The 17,086-nt window shown below is 46.9% G+C and overlaps 1 protein-coding gene across 1 annotated transcript in view; it reads right to left on the bottom strand.

Moving 5' to 3' along the window:
- Nucleotides 1–17,086, bottom strand: part of TPR8 (Tetratricopeptide repeat (TPR)-like superfamily protein) — an 85,604-nt gene that overhangs the window by 10,847 nt on the left and 57,671 nt on the right. The window contains exons 4-8 of the mRNA XM_087386200.1: nt 14,944–15,083; nt 14,721–14,784; nt 14,529–14,628; nt 14,271–14,434; nt 14,128–14,174 (exon numbers count right to left, since the gene is read on the bottom strand). Coding sequence (XP_087242326.1) covers nt 14,128–14,174; nt 14,271–14,434; nt 14,529–14,628; nt 14,721–14,784; nt 14,944–15,083 — 515 coding nt within the window. The remainder of the gene's footprint in view (nt 1–14,127; nt 14,175–14,270; nt 14,435–14,528; nt 14,629–14,720; nt 14,785–14,943; nt 15,084–17,086) is intronic.

Genomic DNA, 17,086 nt, shown 5'->3' on the forward strand with positions numbered 1-17,086 from the left:
AGTAGAGGTTCGAGGCCCTCGAGAGCTCCTCATTGGGATAGTTTTCAGATTTCTGCAGAGGTGCAGAAAAAATTTTGGAGGCTTTGGAAATCCCTCGGGAATAGAAAAATCACTCTCTTCTTTTGGCTTTATATGCATGGAGGGATTGCAGTGAAACCTGTGGAGATCCAGGTTCGGGGCTGACCCTACTTGTCCTCGATGCCACGCAGCAATTGAGTCAGTTCAGCATTGCCTCTACTCCAGATGGGCATGCTCCCCCCTTTTCAATACAGCATGGACACATCCCCCAAGTCGATCCGGCGAGATGAGATCAACCGTATCATACGGTTAGATCTCCTTCAACTCCATACGTCTCGGACTTGGGGGGGAGACCAGGAGCTCCCCAGCAAGTCCAGGTTCTACTGCAACCACTTCCTGAGAGTATCGAAGGAGGGATTCATTATCAGACCCCAGTAGAGGACAAAGGAGTCTCGCATGCACTGAGGATTGCCATTGGATAGATCCGTGTGACGTGTCTCATCTCATCAGCAAGGATCGAGACGGGGAGAGCAGCAGGCATACCCACGGAGTAGCAGCAATGTATGCTTTGCACACTAGGAGTGAATGAGACAAAGGAGCATTTCCTACATGTCTGCCCAACCTATTATGAGATCAGGGGACGATACCATTGCCTCTACCAGGAGGGGAATGGCTTCGGTCCACTCTCACAATTGATCCACTTCCGAGATCAGGTGGTCTGCATTGGGCTCTCTCTACTTGACATGCGCCGACACAAGGAGACCCTACTACAATAGATTTAGAGAGCAGTAGGAGGCGATCAGACCACAAGACAGAGAGTCTGACACAGCATAGCGTCACGACACAGACTTCTATGCATTTGAGTCAGCTCCAGGACACATCGGGATGAAAGTGGAGGAGATAGCTGACATGCGGGCATCTTGGATTACGAATAGAGGGATGCAGAGACCACCTACAACACGGAGATTGACCAGAGCACACTCTATTGAGGTCCATTCTATCACAGCTTTCCTCAAGGGAGACCACCCGAGGCGAGGGGTTACCCTTAACATAGCCCAGCGGGTTCAGAGATCGAGGAGACCACGTCCCTTTCCGCCACCACAGCATGGCACAGCCCAACAGACACAGATCCGAGACATTTTCACTGCTCACAAGAGAAAGCTAGGCTTTGGCTTCTGAGCCTGAGTCTTAGATCTCAGACCTCAACATGCTACAACTCTCAGCCAGTCTCTGGATTATATCTGATTTTGTTCGAGCTATTGAGCTCTGTAGAGTTATCAGGTTATCAACTTATCAGCTTATCAGCTTATCAATTTTATAGAATGCATATCCATAGTTGTTATCCATGTCACAACTAAGTATAACAATATTCACAATTAACCGATGTTATGTCTAGTGTACATCTGCCAAATACATATCAAGGGTTTGCTACAACCCGTCGACTAGTGGCCATGGGTAATTTATACCACTAGTCCTTTGATCAGTTAGTCACTTTGCTTTTGCAGGAAGAGCAAGGTCGTGCTAATAGGCAAGCTACTATTCCTGATCATGCATTTGTTTCACAGCAGACAAGAAAAGGCAAGGCTTCCAAGCCTATGGGCAAGCCTAAAGGGCCTTAGCCCACTCTTTGCTCTAGCCCACTGGGGCTTGTATGAGATATCCTTTTGGTGTACTTTGTACCTTGTCCTCTCTCTCTCTACCTTGTCCTCTCTCTCTCTCTCTCTCTCTCTCTCTCTCTCTCTCTCTGTGTGTGTGTGCTCCCTACACACCACGCTCCTGCTCCATGCTCACCACGCTCCTTGCTTGCCACACTACTCGCCACCCCCACCGCTGCTTCCTGCTCGCCTCACCTAGCTTGCCATCGCCACACCTTGCTTGCAGCCTGACCCATTACGTAGCCCACCACGCATGCTGCTCCCTCCTCGCTACCCCCGCTACTCTGCTCACCGTTACTCCCCACCGGGACACACTGCTATTGCTACCCTCTCCAACAAGCCTAGGGCCTATCTCCTCACGTAGCCCAACTCCAGCATGCCCAACGCAACCTAGTCCATCGCTTCAAGCCGCCATGCTCCTTTAACAATGTCGCTCGGGCTCCATCAACGCCGCACTGCTACACGAGACTATATGAGAGGCCACTAGGCGCCACGATGACTTGTCATTTCAGGGGGCTGCTCCATCAACGATGCCTTGCCCACAAGCCTGTATAGGACACCACGTGTCATGACAACCTACACGAGGTCACTACAGAGGAACACAGCCCATATGAGACAATACATGATGATATCATAGAGCTCTCCAGGCAGAGTGATATCCTTCTTCTTGGTGACTTCAATGCACACAGGAAAGATAGACAAGTAGGCTTGCTGGATTTTACAGCTGATCTCTCATAGTGCCAGAGCTAGATGTAGTAGAGCTCGGGATAGTGAGACACTCAACAGACACAGCACCAGTGAAGCATACAGGCGACACCTACTTGAGTTAGGGGCAGCTCATGATTTGATCATATATAATGGCCTCCAAAGATGGCCACTATCTGGCGGGCTCACTTGCTTCTCACATGGCGGGGGATCGAGCACAGTGGACTACCTAGTGGGTCCCTTAACCTTCACCTCATGGATACATGACTTTATTGTGCCACCCTCCCACTCGGTGCTGACCACTCATACCTAGCCTTTCATCTATCCACTACTATGCCACTTACAGAGAGCCCATCCCACATCCACTCAGGAGTCAGGTCCACGTCCACTTTGACCCTGCCCTTGACCTTGTCTATGTGAACCACTTAGCCCAAAAGCTCCCGGCCTCACTACTTGGAGATGATGGAAACCTCGCACATGCCTCGGACACCCTTGTCTCAGTAGTACAGGATGCCGCCATCAGGTCCTTCTCCACAACTCGATCTACACATGCCCCAGCCGGGAAGATGCCCCAAAACCCTTGGTATGATGACGAAGGCAAAGAGATGAGAGCTTACCTCACACGTGAGCAAGCCCTAGGCCGTCTAATGTCACCTAAGGCGCAGCGGATCTCCCGACGACTAACACATCGTAAGAGGCAGGCTTTCTTCACACATAGGATGGAAGAGGTGATCAAATCACTCCGCAGGGAAGACCCTACCATTGGATGGGGGCTTCTATCGGAGGGGAAGTCGCCTATTCCCATCACAGATCAAAGGCTTTGGCACACATATGCATGCTCTCTCTATGACGTCCCGAAGCAAGCACCACCAGACATGTGCTCTATGCCTAGACCTGCTACTTGTCATTTGTTCACTGCACAGAACCTACGGGGTGCACTCTTTCGGCTTCACAACCGGAGAGCACAAGACCATGAGGGGCTACGGACTGAGAATTTCGCACACCCAAAATCAGTTTGGCAATATGAGACTAACATATTTAGACATAGTGAAATGGGAAATAACACACAAATCCCTAAAATTTGCTCATAATTTTGCAAATTTGTTTTTCAAATATGTTAAAGTTTTGATACATCAAGTCATGGAATCTATTTGGGTGCATTTGAGAAAAGGTTTGTTGCAAAACAAATTGTTGTGCCAAAGGATGTTAAAACAACACCAACATCAAGCAAATACTTAAATCGGGGATAGGGTATAGGGACTTTGAGAACCTTCGCACATCGTCCGACCATAAAGAGAAGTTGTATAAAGAGGCCTTTGCTATGATGCAACAATTAGGTCCTCCTACTTTCTTTGTTACTTTTTCATGTGCCGAGAGGATGTGGAAACATTTGGTTTCTACCCTAAAAACAACATACAATACAGATAGCACAGTGGCCTTGGGACCACAAGCAGAGATGGGATGTCAAACAATAGGAGAGGAAAAACCCTATGCTATGCGGACGATACTACACTCAAAAGCTACAAAATATGCTATCACTACTTCTGAAGTTCGGACAGAAGGTCCTGAGTCCGATCCTAGCACAGATGTTCAACCATGCGGTATGCCAAGGCTTCCCACCTCCTTGGGACACTACCATCATTGTACCGATATACAAAGCAGGTGATCCCATGCACACTGGGAACTACCGTACCCTCGTGATTGGCAATACCTCGGCCAAGATCTATGGTTCAGTTTTATAGAGAGAGATCGATGGCCACATAGAGGGCCTTTAGGTCAGGCAAGTTTTCGGAGACAGCACTCCACCCTAGACCACATCTTCACCCTGAGGGCTATCATTGAGGAGGCGAGGTCGAAGTCAACGCTTGCTTTGTAGACTTTCGAAAAGCCTTCAACACTATCCCAAGATCCCGCATGATAAGGAGGCTACAAGAGATGCAGATTCCAAAGATCTTGATTTGGGGGGTGATGAGTCTGTACGAGTCCGTTAGAGGGAGAGTCTATGCCCCAGAAGGCCTATTAGATTGGGTTGAAAGCACAATCAAGGTGAAGCAAGGATGCCCCCTTTCACCGACCCTTTTCGGACTCTACATTGATGAGATCACATCCTTCATATCTTGGTGCAGAGACGAGACACACGAGGAGAGAGCAAGCACAAAAAGAAAAATGATTGATAGATTAGATGTAACTAAAGTCACATCATATACATGGATAGGGTTGTGCTTGCTAAGCACACCCTGCAGGTCACATGGAAGTGTGCCTGCCAAGGTGTCACCCTACACTCCCAACACCTATTTGTTGGTGCAGAGACGAGACACACGAGGAGAGAGCAAGCACAAAAAGCAAAATGATTAATAGATTAGATGTGACTAAAGTCACATCATATACATGGATAGGGTTGTGCTTGCTAAGCACACCCTGCACGTCACATGGAAGTGTGCCTGCCAAGCTCAGGGGAAAAAACCTCCACTAGTTGGAGTAAAAAATGCCCCGGGCCTACACCTAAGGTGTCACCCTACACTCCCAACACATAGGTGCTAACAAACCCCCCTGGAGTGAAGTGGTCACAGTGTACAAGGCAAATGTGATATCAATCACCAAAAGGAAGTAAGTTCAGAAGCTTGCGAAAGCCTTCGAACTTCTCACGAGACAATGCTTTGGTGAATATATCCGCCGCATTGTCATGTGTAGGCACATAGATCATGCTGATTTCTGAGGCAGACAATCTCTCTCTGACATAATGATAATGAACCTCAATATGCTTTGTGCGAGCATGGAAGACGAGATTCTTCGCAAATGCCAAAGCACTCTGACTGTCTGTAAAAATAGAGGTAGCACACTCCTGTCTCATACCCAAATCAGCAAATAATCGCCTGAGCCAAGCACACTCAGCGGTGGTTGTGAAAGCTGCCCTGTATTCAGCTTCACAACTGGAAGTGGCCACGGAGGGTTGCTTCTTACTCAACCAAGAGATGCATGACTGCCCAAAGTAGAAGCAAAAACCTGAAGTGGACACTCTTGTGTCAAAGCATCCTGCCCAATCGGAGTCACAGAAAGCATGCAGCTGTGGATCAGCCCCCTTGGGAACAGAATAAACCAAGGTGCATAGTACCGTGCAAATAGCGGAACACCCGCTTAACAGCCTGCCAATGCTTGGTTCCTGGGCAATGCATGAATCTACTCAATAAGGAGACCCCAAACTGAATATCTGGCCGTGTGTTGCATAAATAAATCAAACAGCCCACAGCCTGCTGGTACAATGTCTGATCAAAGGCATCTCCGGAATCTTCAATGCTGAATTTCATGCCAGGCTCCACAGGAGTTGCAACTGGCTTGCAATCCTGGAAAGAGAACCGCTGAAGCAACTTCTGGATGTATTTAGTTTGTTTCAGAACAATACCATCATCCCACTGTATAAACTGAATGCCCAAATAAAAATGCAAAGGGCCCTGATCACTCATCTCAAATGAGGAATGTAATTCAGCCTTGAAGGCTGCAATATCTTGCTCTTTGGGGCCTATGAGCAGCATGTCATCAACATATAAAACAATGACCAAAAAAATATCATATGTCCTCTTAACATAGAGGGTACTCTCAGTTGGACTGTTGCTGAATCCCTGGGCAACCAAATATGTGTGTATCTTCTCATACCAAGCTCTAGGTGCCTGCTTAAGGCCATACAGAGCTTTGTGAAGCCTGCACACCAAGTGTTCCTGTCCATCCTGCACAAATCCACGAGGCTGTGTAACATAAACCTCCTCATGCAAGTCTCCATGTAGGAATGCTGTTTTGATGTCCAACTGATGTACTTGCCATCCATGATGGGCTGCCATGGCAATCATGCATCTGATAGTGGTCATGCGAGAGGTAGGGGCAAAGGTTTCATCAAAATCAATACCCTTTTACTGAGCATACCCTTTCGCAACGAGTCTTGCTTTGAAGCGGTCTACTAAACCATCAGCCTTCCGCTTAATCTTGTAAACCCACTTAGTACCAATGGCCTTTTTGCCTGGAGGCAATTCAGCCAAGTGCCATGTTTCATTTTGCATGATAGAATCATATTCTGAATGCATGGCTGCCATCCAATTACTGTCCTCTGCAGCATCCTCAAATGTCAGAGGTTCTTCATCACTGCATGTGCTCTGAAAGGCATAATCAGTAAATAACCCAGATGCATGATGAGATTTTGCACGAGTCCTCGCAAATAAAGGAGTATGTAACCTGCTGTCCCGTAATGTTTCAATCAGCCACCTGGGCACCCGTTTGGATGACTGAATGGCTGTCCTTTCCTCATCAACTGCTTGGTCAATATTTGCCTCATTTATAGGCATATGTGGTTCAGCCACAATAGGCTGATTAGGTGCTGTACCGGCCTGCGTAACAGCATGGGGAATCAAACTGGAATGTTCTGAAAATGAGGGACCTTCAGTTGTCATGGGCAGCATTTGTTCAAACACATCCCTGGAGTAGACATCAGGCTGTTTTTGACAGGACAGCAATGGCTGAGTGGAATCCTCAGCAAAAATGACATCTCTGCTTGTAATAACCCTCCTGCTGGAGGGATGATACAGCCGATACCCTTTGCTTTCAACACTGTACCCCACGAAAATGCATTTGAGAGCCTTATCATCAAGTTTAGTACGATATTGCTATGGCACATGTGCATAGGCCAAGCAACCAAATACTCTGAGATGAGCAACAGAAGGCTTTCTACCATGCCATGCCTCATACGGGGTGAGATTATGCAAGGCCTTTGTGGGACATAATTTGCACACATGAGAGCTTCCATACAGGTTGGGCAAACCTTTGCCTTTGAGCATACATCTACCCATCTCCATTTCCGACCTGTTTTTCCTTTCAGCCAGCCCATTTTGCTCTGGGGTGTATGGAGTGGTACACTGATGGATGATGCCTCTCTCTACAAGATATGCATGAAATTCCTTGGACATGTATTCCCCCCCTCGATCAGTGCGAAGTGTCCCCACTTTTTCTGAGGCATAATTCTCAGCCTGAGTAATAAAATGTCTGAATTTTGTAAACACCTCTGACTTCTCCTTCAATGGGTAGAGCCACGTGAAACGAGAGAAATCATCAATGAAAGTGACAAAATACAGATATCCCCCAATAGATGGAGTCCTCATAGGACCACAAACATCACTGTGTATAAGCTGTAATCTCCGGACAGCTCTGACAGTCCCATCTTTGGGAATCGGTGTGCAATGCATCTTCCCCAAGATACATCCCTCGCATACATGGCGAGTTGGAGTATGTATGTGTGGCATCTCGGACACCATTTCATGGCTGTGTAAACGTAGCAAACTTCTGAAATTGAGATGGCCAAATCGAGCATGCCATAATTCAGCATTTGCCAACTGTGATGGGGTGGTGGTGAATAAAGCATCATGCAAAGCACTCTCATAGTGATCAAGTCTGTAAAGACCATGGCATAAAGTTCCAGAAGCCACAATTGTATCACCATCACTAATGTCATGTACGGTGCATCTGTCATCCAAAAACTTCACCATTAAGCCACCACGGGCAATGGCTGAAACTGAAAGCGAATTCTTTTTTATGCCATGCACCCATAGCACATCAGAGAGTGTAAATGCACCACCATTTGCTGCGGTAAGTACAATCTTTCCCACTCCTTGCACAAGATGGGAGAAGTTGTTGGCACATGTCACCGTGCCTCCATGAGAACCAGCTGCATAAGATGTAAACAAATCCTTCTGTGAGGTAATGTGCTTGCTAGCACCACTGTCAAAATACCATACATTGGCATCACTCGCAGATAGGCATGCATCATGAACAGACGGATTGTAACTGCATAACACTGCAAAAGCCCATTCCTCATCATGGGAGGATGTATAAGTGTAATTTGCAGCCTCTTTGTTATCCGACTTGGGGACATTATCCGTCACTGCCATGCTGGCCCCTTTGCTCTTTTCCTTCTCAAGCCTCTTGCGACATTCATTAATGTAGTGTCCTGGCTTCCTGCAATAGTTGCACTTCCCCTTTTTCTTGGGTTTATCACCCTCTTTTTCATACTTGCCAAATGGCTGGCCTGCATCTTTCTTGGGCTTGCTGCCCCCCTGAAACGCAGCCTTACCTTTGCCTTTCTGGCTGGCAATAAAAGCCTGATCAGCCACACGCATCACGGTCCTATTATGTCTGGACTGCTCCTCTTGCAAGAGTACAGAAACAAGCTCATCGAAGGTAATTGAATTGGGATTACCCTTCATCATAAGCCGCATAGTAGTGGACACATTCTGATACGCGTCAGGGATGGCCTGCAACACTGTAGAAACCAACAAGGCATCCGGAATAATCTCATCCACAGATGCTAATTGCTCCCGTAAATCCTTTACCTTCGTGAGATAATCATCCATGGAATCACCATCAAGCATAGGAAGAGTCTCCAATTTCCTCTTCAAGTATGCCACACGGGCTTCATTCCTGACTTGGTACAACTTTGCCAAACTTTCCCAAGCTGCCCTTGCTGTTTTGCATGACCGGATGTGAGGAATAATGCTTCTTTTAACAGATAATGCAATCAAGGCATGTGCATTGGCATCCCGGCCATCCCATCGACTCTGCTCTGGAGTAGGTGATTGTGATATCTCTGTAATCCGAGATGACTCACCCTCTGAACTAGGTGAAGGAGCGGTTGTTGGTGCATGTGGACGCAACTAAGTGCCATCCACAATGCCCCAAAAGCCTTTGGCCACAAGCACATGTCGCATCATGTACGACCAGAGAGGATAGTTGGTCCCATCCAACTTATCTTCTGCAGAGAGCAATCCAAAAACATCCCTTTCTGCCATTGCAATTGCACGGAATTTTCCCAAAATGCAAAAATCCCTCTGATTCTGCCCTGAGTGACTGTGTACCTGAAAATACAGAAATACCCCGAGGCACGCTAGCTAAAGAAGAAACACCAGCACGTATCACACGGATAGAGAACTCCTCGTACCAGAACAATCCCTCTGTGGTCGCCACGTAGGTAGCTCGTCGACGGCGCAGGTCACGTGGCAATGGCGCTGAGCGGGCTGGAGCAGCTCAATGGCGGAGCTTCACGTGCAGACAGCTCCCCGCAACATGCATGGCTGGACAGCAGCAACACGATCAGGTATCCAGGTGCAGCTCTCAGGCGATGAAGGGCAGCTGCAGGTCACGCTTGAACAAAAGGGCGACGATGCAGGTCACGCGGCGGGCGATGGCGCACAACAGCGTGTGACGGCGCTTCCACGTAGGCAGCTACGACTGGAAGACGTGCGACGGCTTGTTCAGGCTGGAGCTACTATGCACAGGCGACGGCCAGGGGGTCGGCAAGGTAGCTGGAGCAGACGACGGCTTTCACGGCGTAGGGCCCGTCCGGTGCAAATGCGTAGTCGTCTAAGTCTCCACAGCCACGGGGCATCAGCAGCGACAACTCCACGGCAGGAGCTCCGGTTCACAGGCTGGGCAGATGCCGCAGCAATAGCAAGTGATGGCGCAGGTCTGGATGGAGCGGCTACCTCCAAACGGGATGATACACGTCTCTACGACGTGCAGCCGACGTGCAGCCAGCAGTGTAGAGCCGGGCTAGAGCGGCTATGCATAGGCGACTATCACCACAGGCAGGGCAAAGCCGAGCATCAGGCTCCACGCTCAGCAACTTCACGAGCAGCAATAGCAAAGGCGCAGGGCTGCAAGATGATAGCGACGTCCACGAGCTCATAGGTTGTGCTCTGATACCATTTGTTGGTGCAGAGACGAGACACACGAGGAGAGAGCAAGCACAAAAAGCAAAATGATTGATAGATTAGATGTGACTAAAGTCACATCATATACATGGATAGGGTTGTGCTTGCTAAGCACACCCTGCAGGTCACATGGAAGTGTGCCTGCCAAGCTCGGGGGAAAAAACCTCCACTAGTTGGAGTAAAAAGTGCCCCGGGCCTACACCTAAGGTGTCACCCTACACTCCCAACACATAGGTGCTAACATCATAGACCGACTAGGAGGCGAGGGATCACTACTTGCTGATTTGATGATAACAGATACTACTATATGCGGATGACATAGTCCTCATATCATCTTCAATAGAGAGGCTCCAGAGACACTTAGAGGCCCTGGAGGTGTTTTGTAGAGAGAGAGACCTGACACTTGACCTTGGGAAGACCAAGGTTATGATCTTCAACAACTCACAAGCAGTACTTCGTCGACTGAGCTTCACTTACCGAGGGGAGTCAGTGGACAGTGTGCAGTCCTACACATACCTGGGAGCAGTTTTCATAGGACGAGTCTTCACGGTGACCCACGCAGCCACAGCACGACTCACACGAGGGCGGAGTGCTCTAGCCCGACTAGAGAGACGGTGCTTCCAAGCTCATTTCCAGGATCCACCGACGAAGGGCTGGCTTTTCGACACCCTAGTGAGGCCAGCTGCTATGTATGCAGCACCATTCTAGGGGTGTGACCTCCTGATGACAGTTTGGAAGAAATTTGAGAGACTACAAGTGACCATGGGATCTAAGATGATTCGGAGTAAGCCCTCAGTCCCACACCATATAATACAGGCAGAGTTCGCTATGACAGTACTTCAGATCAATGCCATCTTTCAGGCAGTGACTTTTTTGCATAGAGTATGGGAGCTACCTAGTTGGAGATTGCCGAGACTTGCACTTGAGTCATCTAGACGACTAGCAGAGAGCAGAGGCAGCACATCATCGTATGCACTCGTATCCGCTTCGTTTGCTAGACATGATATTCAGATGGACCGACTTCCCCCATTTCAGTACAGCATGGATGCACAGCCAGAGTCGATCCCACGAGATGAGATTAACTGTATCATACGATTAGACCTCCTCCATCTTTATGCGTCTCGGACTTGAAGAAGGGACCAAGAGTTCCCCACCAAGATCCAAATCTATCACGACCATTTCCTGAGAGTTTCGGAATCCTGAGAGTATCGGAAAATGGACTCATCATCAAGCCCCAGTACTTTGAGGACAGAGGTGTCTCACACTCACTAAGGATTACTATTGGACAAATGCAAGTCTCGTCACATCAGCTGAGGATTGAGACAGGGAGAGCTACAGGTATACCCACAGGGCAGCGGACTTGCACATTGTGCACAATAGGGGAGGCCGAGACAGAGGAGCATTTTCTATGCGCCTACACAACCTACTATGAGATCCGGGAACAATACCACTGCCTCTTCCAAGAGAGATTTGGTTTCGGTCCACTCTCACGACTAATCCACTTCCAAGACCAGCTGTGTATTGGGCTATACCCGATGGAGATGTGACGACACACAGAGATCCTACTGCGATAGATCAAAGAGCAGCAGGAGATGACCACGCCACAGGATACTGAGCAGACCGAGCACAGAGGCAAGTCACGGACTTCTCTGCATTTGAGTCAGCTTCAGGGCATAGTGGAGTGGAGGAGTAGTAGATAGCTGATATGAGGATAGTATGGATCAGGGGAGAGAGCAGACGTGGCGCCATCGAGAGAGGGACACATAGACCGACATGAAGTGGGGCCAGAGCACGCATGTTCGAGGTTCGACCTATCTCAGCTCTCCTCAAAGGAGATTGCCGAAGATAAGGCTTCACCCTTGATACAACACATTGGATCCAACCATCGAGGAGACCACACCCTCCTCCACAACACGAGACATCCTGACAGATGCAGATCTGGGAGATCTTCACAGCACATCGGAGAGCTATCACGGTGCTGGGTTCAGTTTTTGAGTCTCAAACCTCAGCTCACATTTTCACATTTGAGCTTGTATTTGAGTTTCTTTGTTTGATCTTTTGAGCTCTGTATCTTGGCATAGCATAGCATAGCACTCAACAAAAGGGCCTTAGCATACCCTTTTCTTTTTTATTCAGTCCCATGAGGCTTGTATGAGCTATCGTTTTTTCTAGTGTACTTTGTCCCATAGACTCGTGAGGTCTTCCGAGGACATTAATCTCTCTCTCTCTCTCTCTCTCTCTCTCTCTCTCTCTCTCGATCCTCAGTAAGCCATCAGTCCCACATCAAACCAATTCAGCTGAGTTTGAGCTACCCCTACTACAGCTTGACGTGGCATTCTAGGTGATCATATCTTCACCGGGTCAAGATTATGGTTCCTCGACCACGCCGACACAGGTTACCATGGCTTGCCTTATCCACATCCATGACATTAGGTGTTGTATGTCCATACATGCACATGGTTTGAAAGCCTAGCACTCCGGATGGATAGATTGCTCCCCTTTCAATATAGCGTTGAGGCCCCCAGTTCCGCTCAATTACCACACCACAAGACTAACCACGTCATCCAAGAGGATCTGATACAACTATGCACCTGATTAGCCACTAGCGAGCTTCTGTGAACCTCAGCTTCTATAGAGATCACTGCTTATGGATATCAAAGAACGGCTTCGTCGATCCTACACACAAATCCACCTCCCCCACTCTTTGAGGATTCCAAGGGGGCAATTCACTGTTTCCTCACACCGACTACACATTCATATTGGACGAGCTAAGGGCCTACCTAGAGAGGGACTCACACTGTGATCTACAAGAGATTTGAATCAGAGGAGCACTTTTCCTCCAGATGTCTTGTGTACTGTGAGATCCGAGGTCATCACCATTGTCTTTTCAGGGCTTGATTCAGGGGCAATTCAGTGTTTCCTCACACCGACTACACATTCATATTGGACAACGAGCTAAGGGCCTACCTAGAGAGGGACGCATTTGCACACTGTGATCTACAAGAGATTTGAGTCAGAGGAGCACTTTTCCTCCAGATGCCTTGTGTACTATGAGATCCGAGGTCATCACCATTGTCTTTTTAGGGCTTGATTCGACCCCTCTCCAGCCTCTTGTCTCACCCGTATCAGAGACGTTTGGCGACTTTACTTCATTATGTTGTACGACACAGGGACCAGCTACTCAGGGCACATGGACGAGATCAGAGTTCCCAGCTAGACCCCACCCAGCTGACCTGCACGGCCTTGTATGCACATATATCCAGATGGTTTGCCGGTCATCATATTCATATGGATTAACTTTTTAGAACAATTTGGATGCCACGACTTCTTGAATTCCATGAGATGAGATCAACCGTATCATATGGTTGGATCTATTCCAGCTCCATATGTCATGGCTTTTTTTCTTTCCAGTAGATTCCCCTCCGAGCTCCAGTTTTATCACAATCACTTCTTGAGAGTATCCAAGGATGGAGTGATCATATATGGAGGATAGACGAGTCTCAGTTGCAAGTATCTTCTATATGTTCACACATCGAGAAATCCATTGGTTAGCCCATCAAACTAGTTATTAGGCAATGAGCCAGACCCGGTGAAGGCAGCACCCAGAATTCTCCTTTAGCATCTCGTCATAGCAGGAGTCATCGATTTAAATAGAATTAAAAATCATGGCCAAAACATATTGAATGCTTAATGATGTGCAATGCATAACAAGAAACCAGTGCAGCTACTCGCATTGCCTACAAAGTTTGGAAAGGAATAGTATCCAAAGAAGCAAAGAGAAAATCATCATATGATAAATATACACACAACACGAAGCACAAAATGCGCACAAATTTGGAAATGTGTTTAAGTGAGTTCGCATGTATTTGTACAAGAGAAAACCTATACATGGATTAACACATGAGCACCTGTACATGTCAGTGCACCTACAAACTTTGATGAAACATTGGAAGACAGAGGCCTGAGGGATCGAGCTTCTAATTTTTTATAGAATACTTATTTACCTGCAAATTTTCCTGAATGGAGTGACTAGTGGGATCCAAAGAATGAGCTGCATGAGTCATGACATTTGCAGAAAACCTTCAGAGAACTCTCCTCATAAATTGGTCTAACAACACCGATTTCTGCATATGTACACAGTACTCACCCTTTTGGAAACCTTTTTCTATGGCCTCTTGATACTTTCCTTGAGCATAATAGGCAAGGCCTAGGCGGCTGAAAGCTTTGCTATAATTTGGGTCGAGCTGAATAGCTTTGTTGCAATCTACAATAGCTTCTTCATACTTCCCAACCTGTGTGTGAGCAGCTGCCCTGTAAGGCAAGATGAAGAAAGCTGGGCATCAAATCCCACGAAAGGAAAATCCAACCAACCTTCCAAGTTAACAGGTAGGGTATAAATTTCTACCTGTTGGAATAATATACAGCATTGTCCCCACAAAGCGAGATCGCCATTGTGTACAAATCAATGGCCTCAGTATAGCGCTGATTTGCCATTGAATAGTTCCCTTCAGCATGCACCGAATTTTTTTTTTAAAGGAGTATTAATTTTGTAAATAAAAGAGATCAATTCACAATTCCCATAGTATGAGCCTCCAACCTTGGACTTTGAAGGCTTCTGCAAGGATACGACTTTCTGATGCACTTGAGGCAGTACTCATTCTCTGTTCAAATGATAGGCAATATAAGAAAACCGTCCGATTCTTCCTACAGAATATACTGCAAAACATGCTGAAGACAGCACCAGTAGATATGCAACCATGATCATAAAAGGTAAATAAGGATGTAAACATGGATTATCGATTTGGAATCTTAACATATACCTCCACAGTCTCATGAAAGGTACTTCTTGCTTTGCTTATGCGCTCCTGATACTCAGGTGTGTCTGTACGAAGCCCATCAAAGTAGCCTGCACTTTCTAGCCCTTCCCTATACTGTTCAAAGAGCCTTTCATCTGAGCAACCTGCCTCAAACAACAGGGCAGAGACATTGTTAAATCCATGTAAGGGCTTTAAATATATATATATCAAGATGAATCCAGAAACATGCCCAAACTCATCCTCTAAAAACACAACAAATAGTGCAGTTTCCATCTCATGATAGTCACTCGTAAGGTTGAAAACCATAAACTCCATATGCTTTCACACATACAAATCCACACACCCACACATCTTTTCAGCATCCATTTGTACAAAGGTCTTTGTATTGAGTTTCTGTCGTTGGCACTCTGGAGGTGAAGGTACACTCAGAAGGCTAATCAAAAAGTAGTCCACATTCTCTTCATTCAAGCTACAACTACTTATGAAGACTATACAATTTCATTTTAGTATCTCCCAAACAAGCATCTAAGCAAAAAAATGTTTAGACAATCTAAGTGCCTTAAAAATTAACAAATAAATATGGAGGACCATGGCAAGGCCCCTCGTACAATGCTTTCCCATACCTATCTAATTTGCAATTCGCACACTCCCAACTAGGAAGTTGAGCTCAAGTCTTTCTTTCAGGGAAAAAAACAAGCATCAAGATCTGATTACCCGATGAACAACATAAAACTTTACATGTCTAAGAGATTCAGAACCATTGCCACTCCCCCCCCCCCCTCACCATCTATCTCTCTTTGGTGGGGAAAACAATATGGGAAGACATGATAACCTTAATCAAGGAACTCTATGAAAGGAAGGGGGAGAAAAGACCTCTCCATCAAGGACACACATGGTATGGTCACGGGAAAAGGCATGGAGAGGGGGTTGAAGAAATTAGCAAACAGGAAGGCTCCAGACTCGCAAGGCTTAATAGCAAAGACGCTGAAATGGGAAGGAGACAAAACAAAGACTTGCTAACCATGCTAATAAATAAAGCTTTGGAAGAGGAATTTCCCACGGATAGCAACTCAATAGAATTGTACCAAACCACTGAGGAGGAACAACAGGGCAGCAAGCAATTACATAACAATCATGGTTAGCAGTTTAATGGCAAAATTATATGGTATGATACTCGAACAGAAAATCAGCAAATGAGCAGAAGAGCAAGGAAAAAGAGTACCCCCAAACATTCAACAATAGATCATCCAGTTAAACACGAGCTGAAACAAAGGGACTCAAGAACGATAGGAAAGCAATCTACTACTGCTTTTGACACAGTACCATGCAAAAAACTATGGGAAAGGATTGAGCAGATTGGATGAGAGCACACAATGGTGAAGGAGTACAAACTGCTGGGTATGCCTTACTCTTACTCATCTATGCAAATGATGTAGTTCTCTTAAAAGACATAAAGGGCATGCCAACACAGCTAGATGCCCTCCATAAATTTTGCCAACACTCCGGGTTGTAAGTCAATATTGCAAAGACAAAGGTCATGGTAATTGGAACAAGGAACGAGCAATTGTCCTTCACATTTTAAGGGGAACCCCTAGAAGCATAGTTATGCGTTGGTTCGTACTAAAGAGTTCTATAGGAAGAAAAAATGACAAACCGCTTCAGTTTCAATATAGAAATGGCTAAATCCACTAAGGTGGCCAGTCAAAGGCTACTGGAACACCGGATACAGATGAAACACATTTCAGGGCCCATCTTGCCCTAAAACACCGTTTCAGGAAGGCCCCAATTTGAAACACCGTTTCAAGGGCTGAAACATTTCAGAGGGTTGAAACGTCCCGTTTCAAGTATCACCCCCCTCCCCTACTTCGCGATTTGCCCCGGCGGGTTCTTTTGCTGTTTGCGTTTTCATTTTGGCCTCCACTTGCAAACTTTCACTCCCTTCACCCCTTCAGCTTCACACTCTTGAACTTTTGAGGGTTTTCTAGCCCTCCTTGAGCCCCATTCACTCCCTGCGAGTCCTTTCTCTCCTGCCATCATCCACTTCCCTTTAGCCCTCCTTCATAGCTCAACCTCCACTCCATCCCTCTCTTTCAGCCCTCTCTTTCATCCCTCCTTCAGCCCCCTCTTTCAGCCCTCTATTCCATCC

The sequence above is a fragment of the Dipteris shenzhenensis genome, chromosome 2, assembly GCF_047967505.1.
Source record: "Dipteris shenzhenensis isolate YYH24624 ecotype China chromosome 2, Dip_SZ_1.0, whole genome shotgun sequence".
NCBI classification, from domain to species: Eukaryota; Viridiplantae; Streptophyta; class Polypodiopsida; order Gleicheniales; family Dipteridaceae; genus Dipteris; species Dipteris shenzhenensis.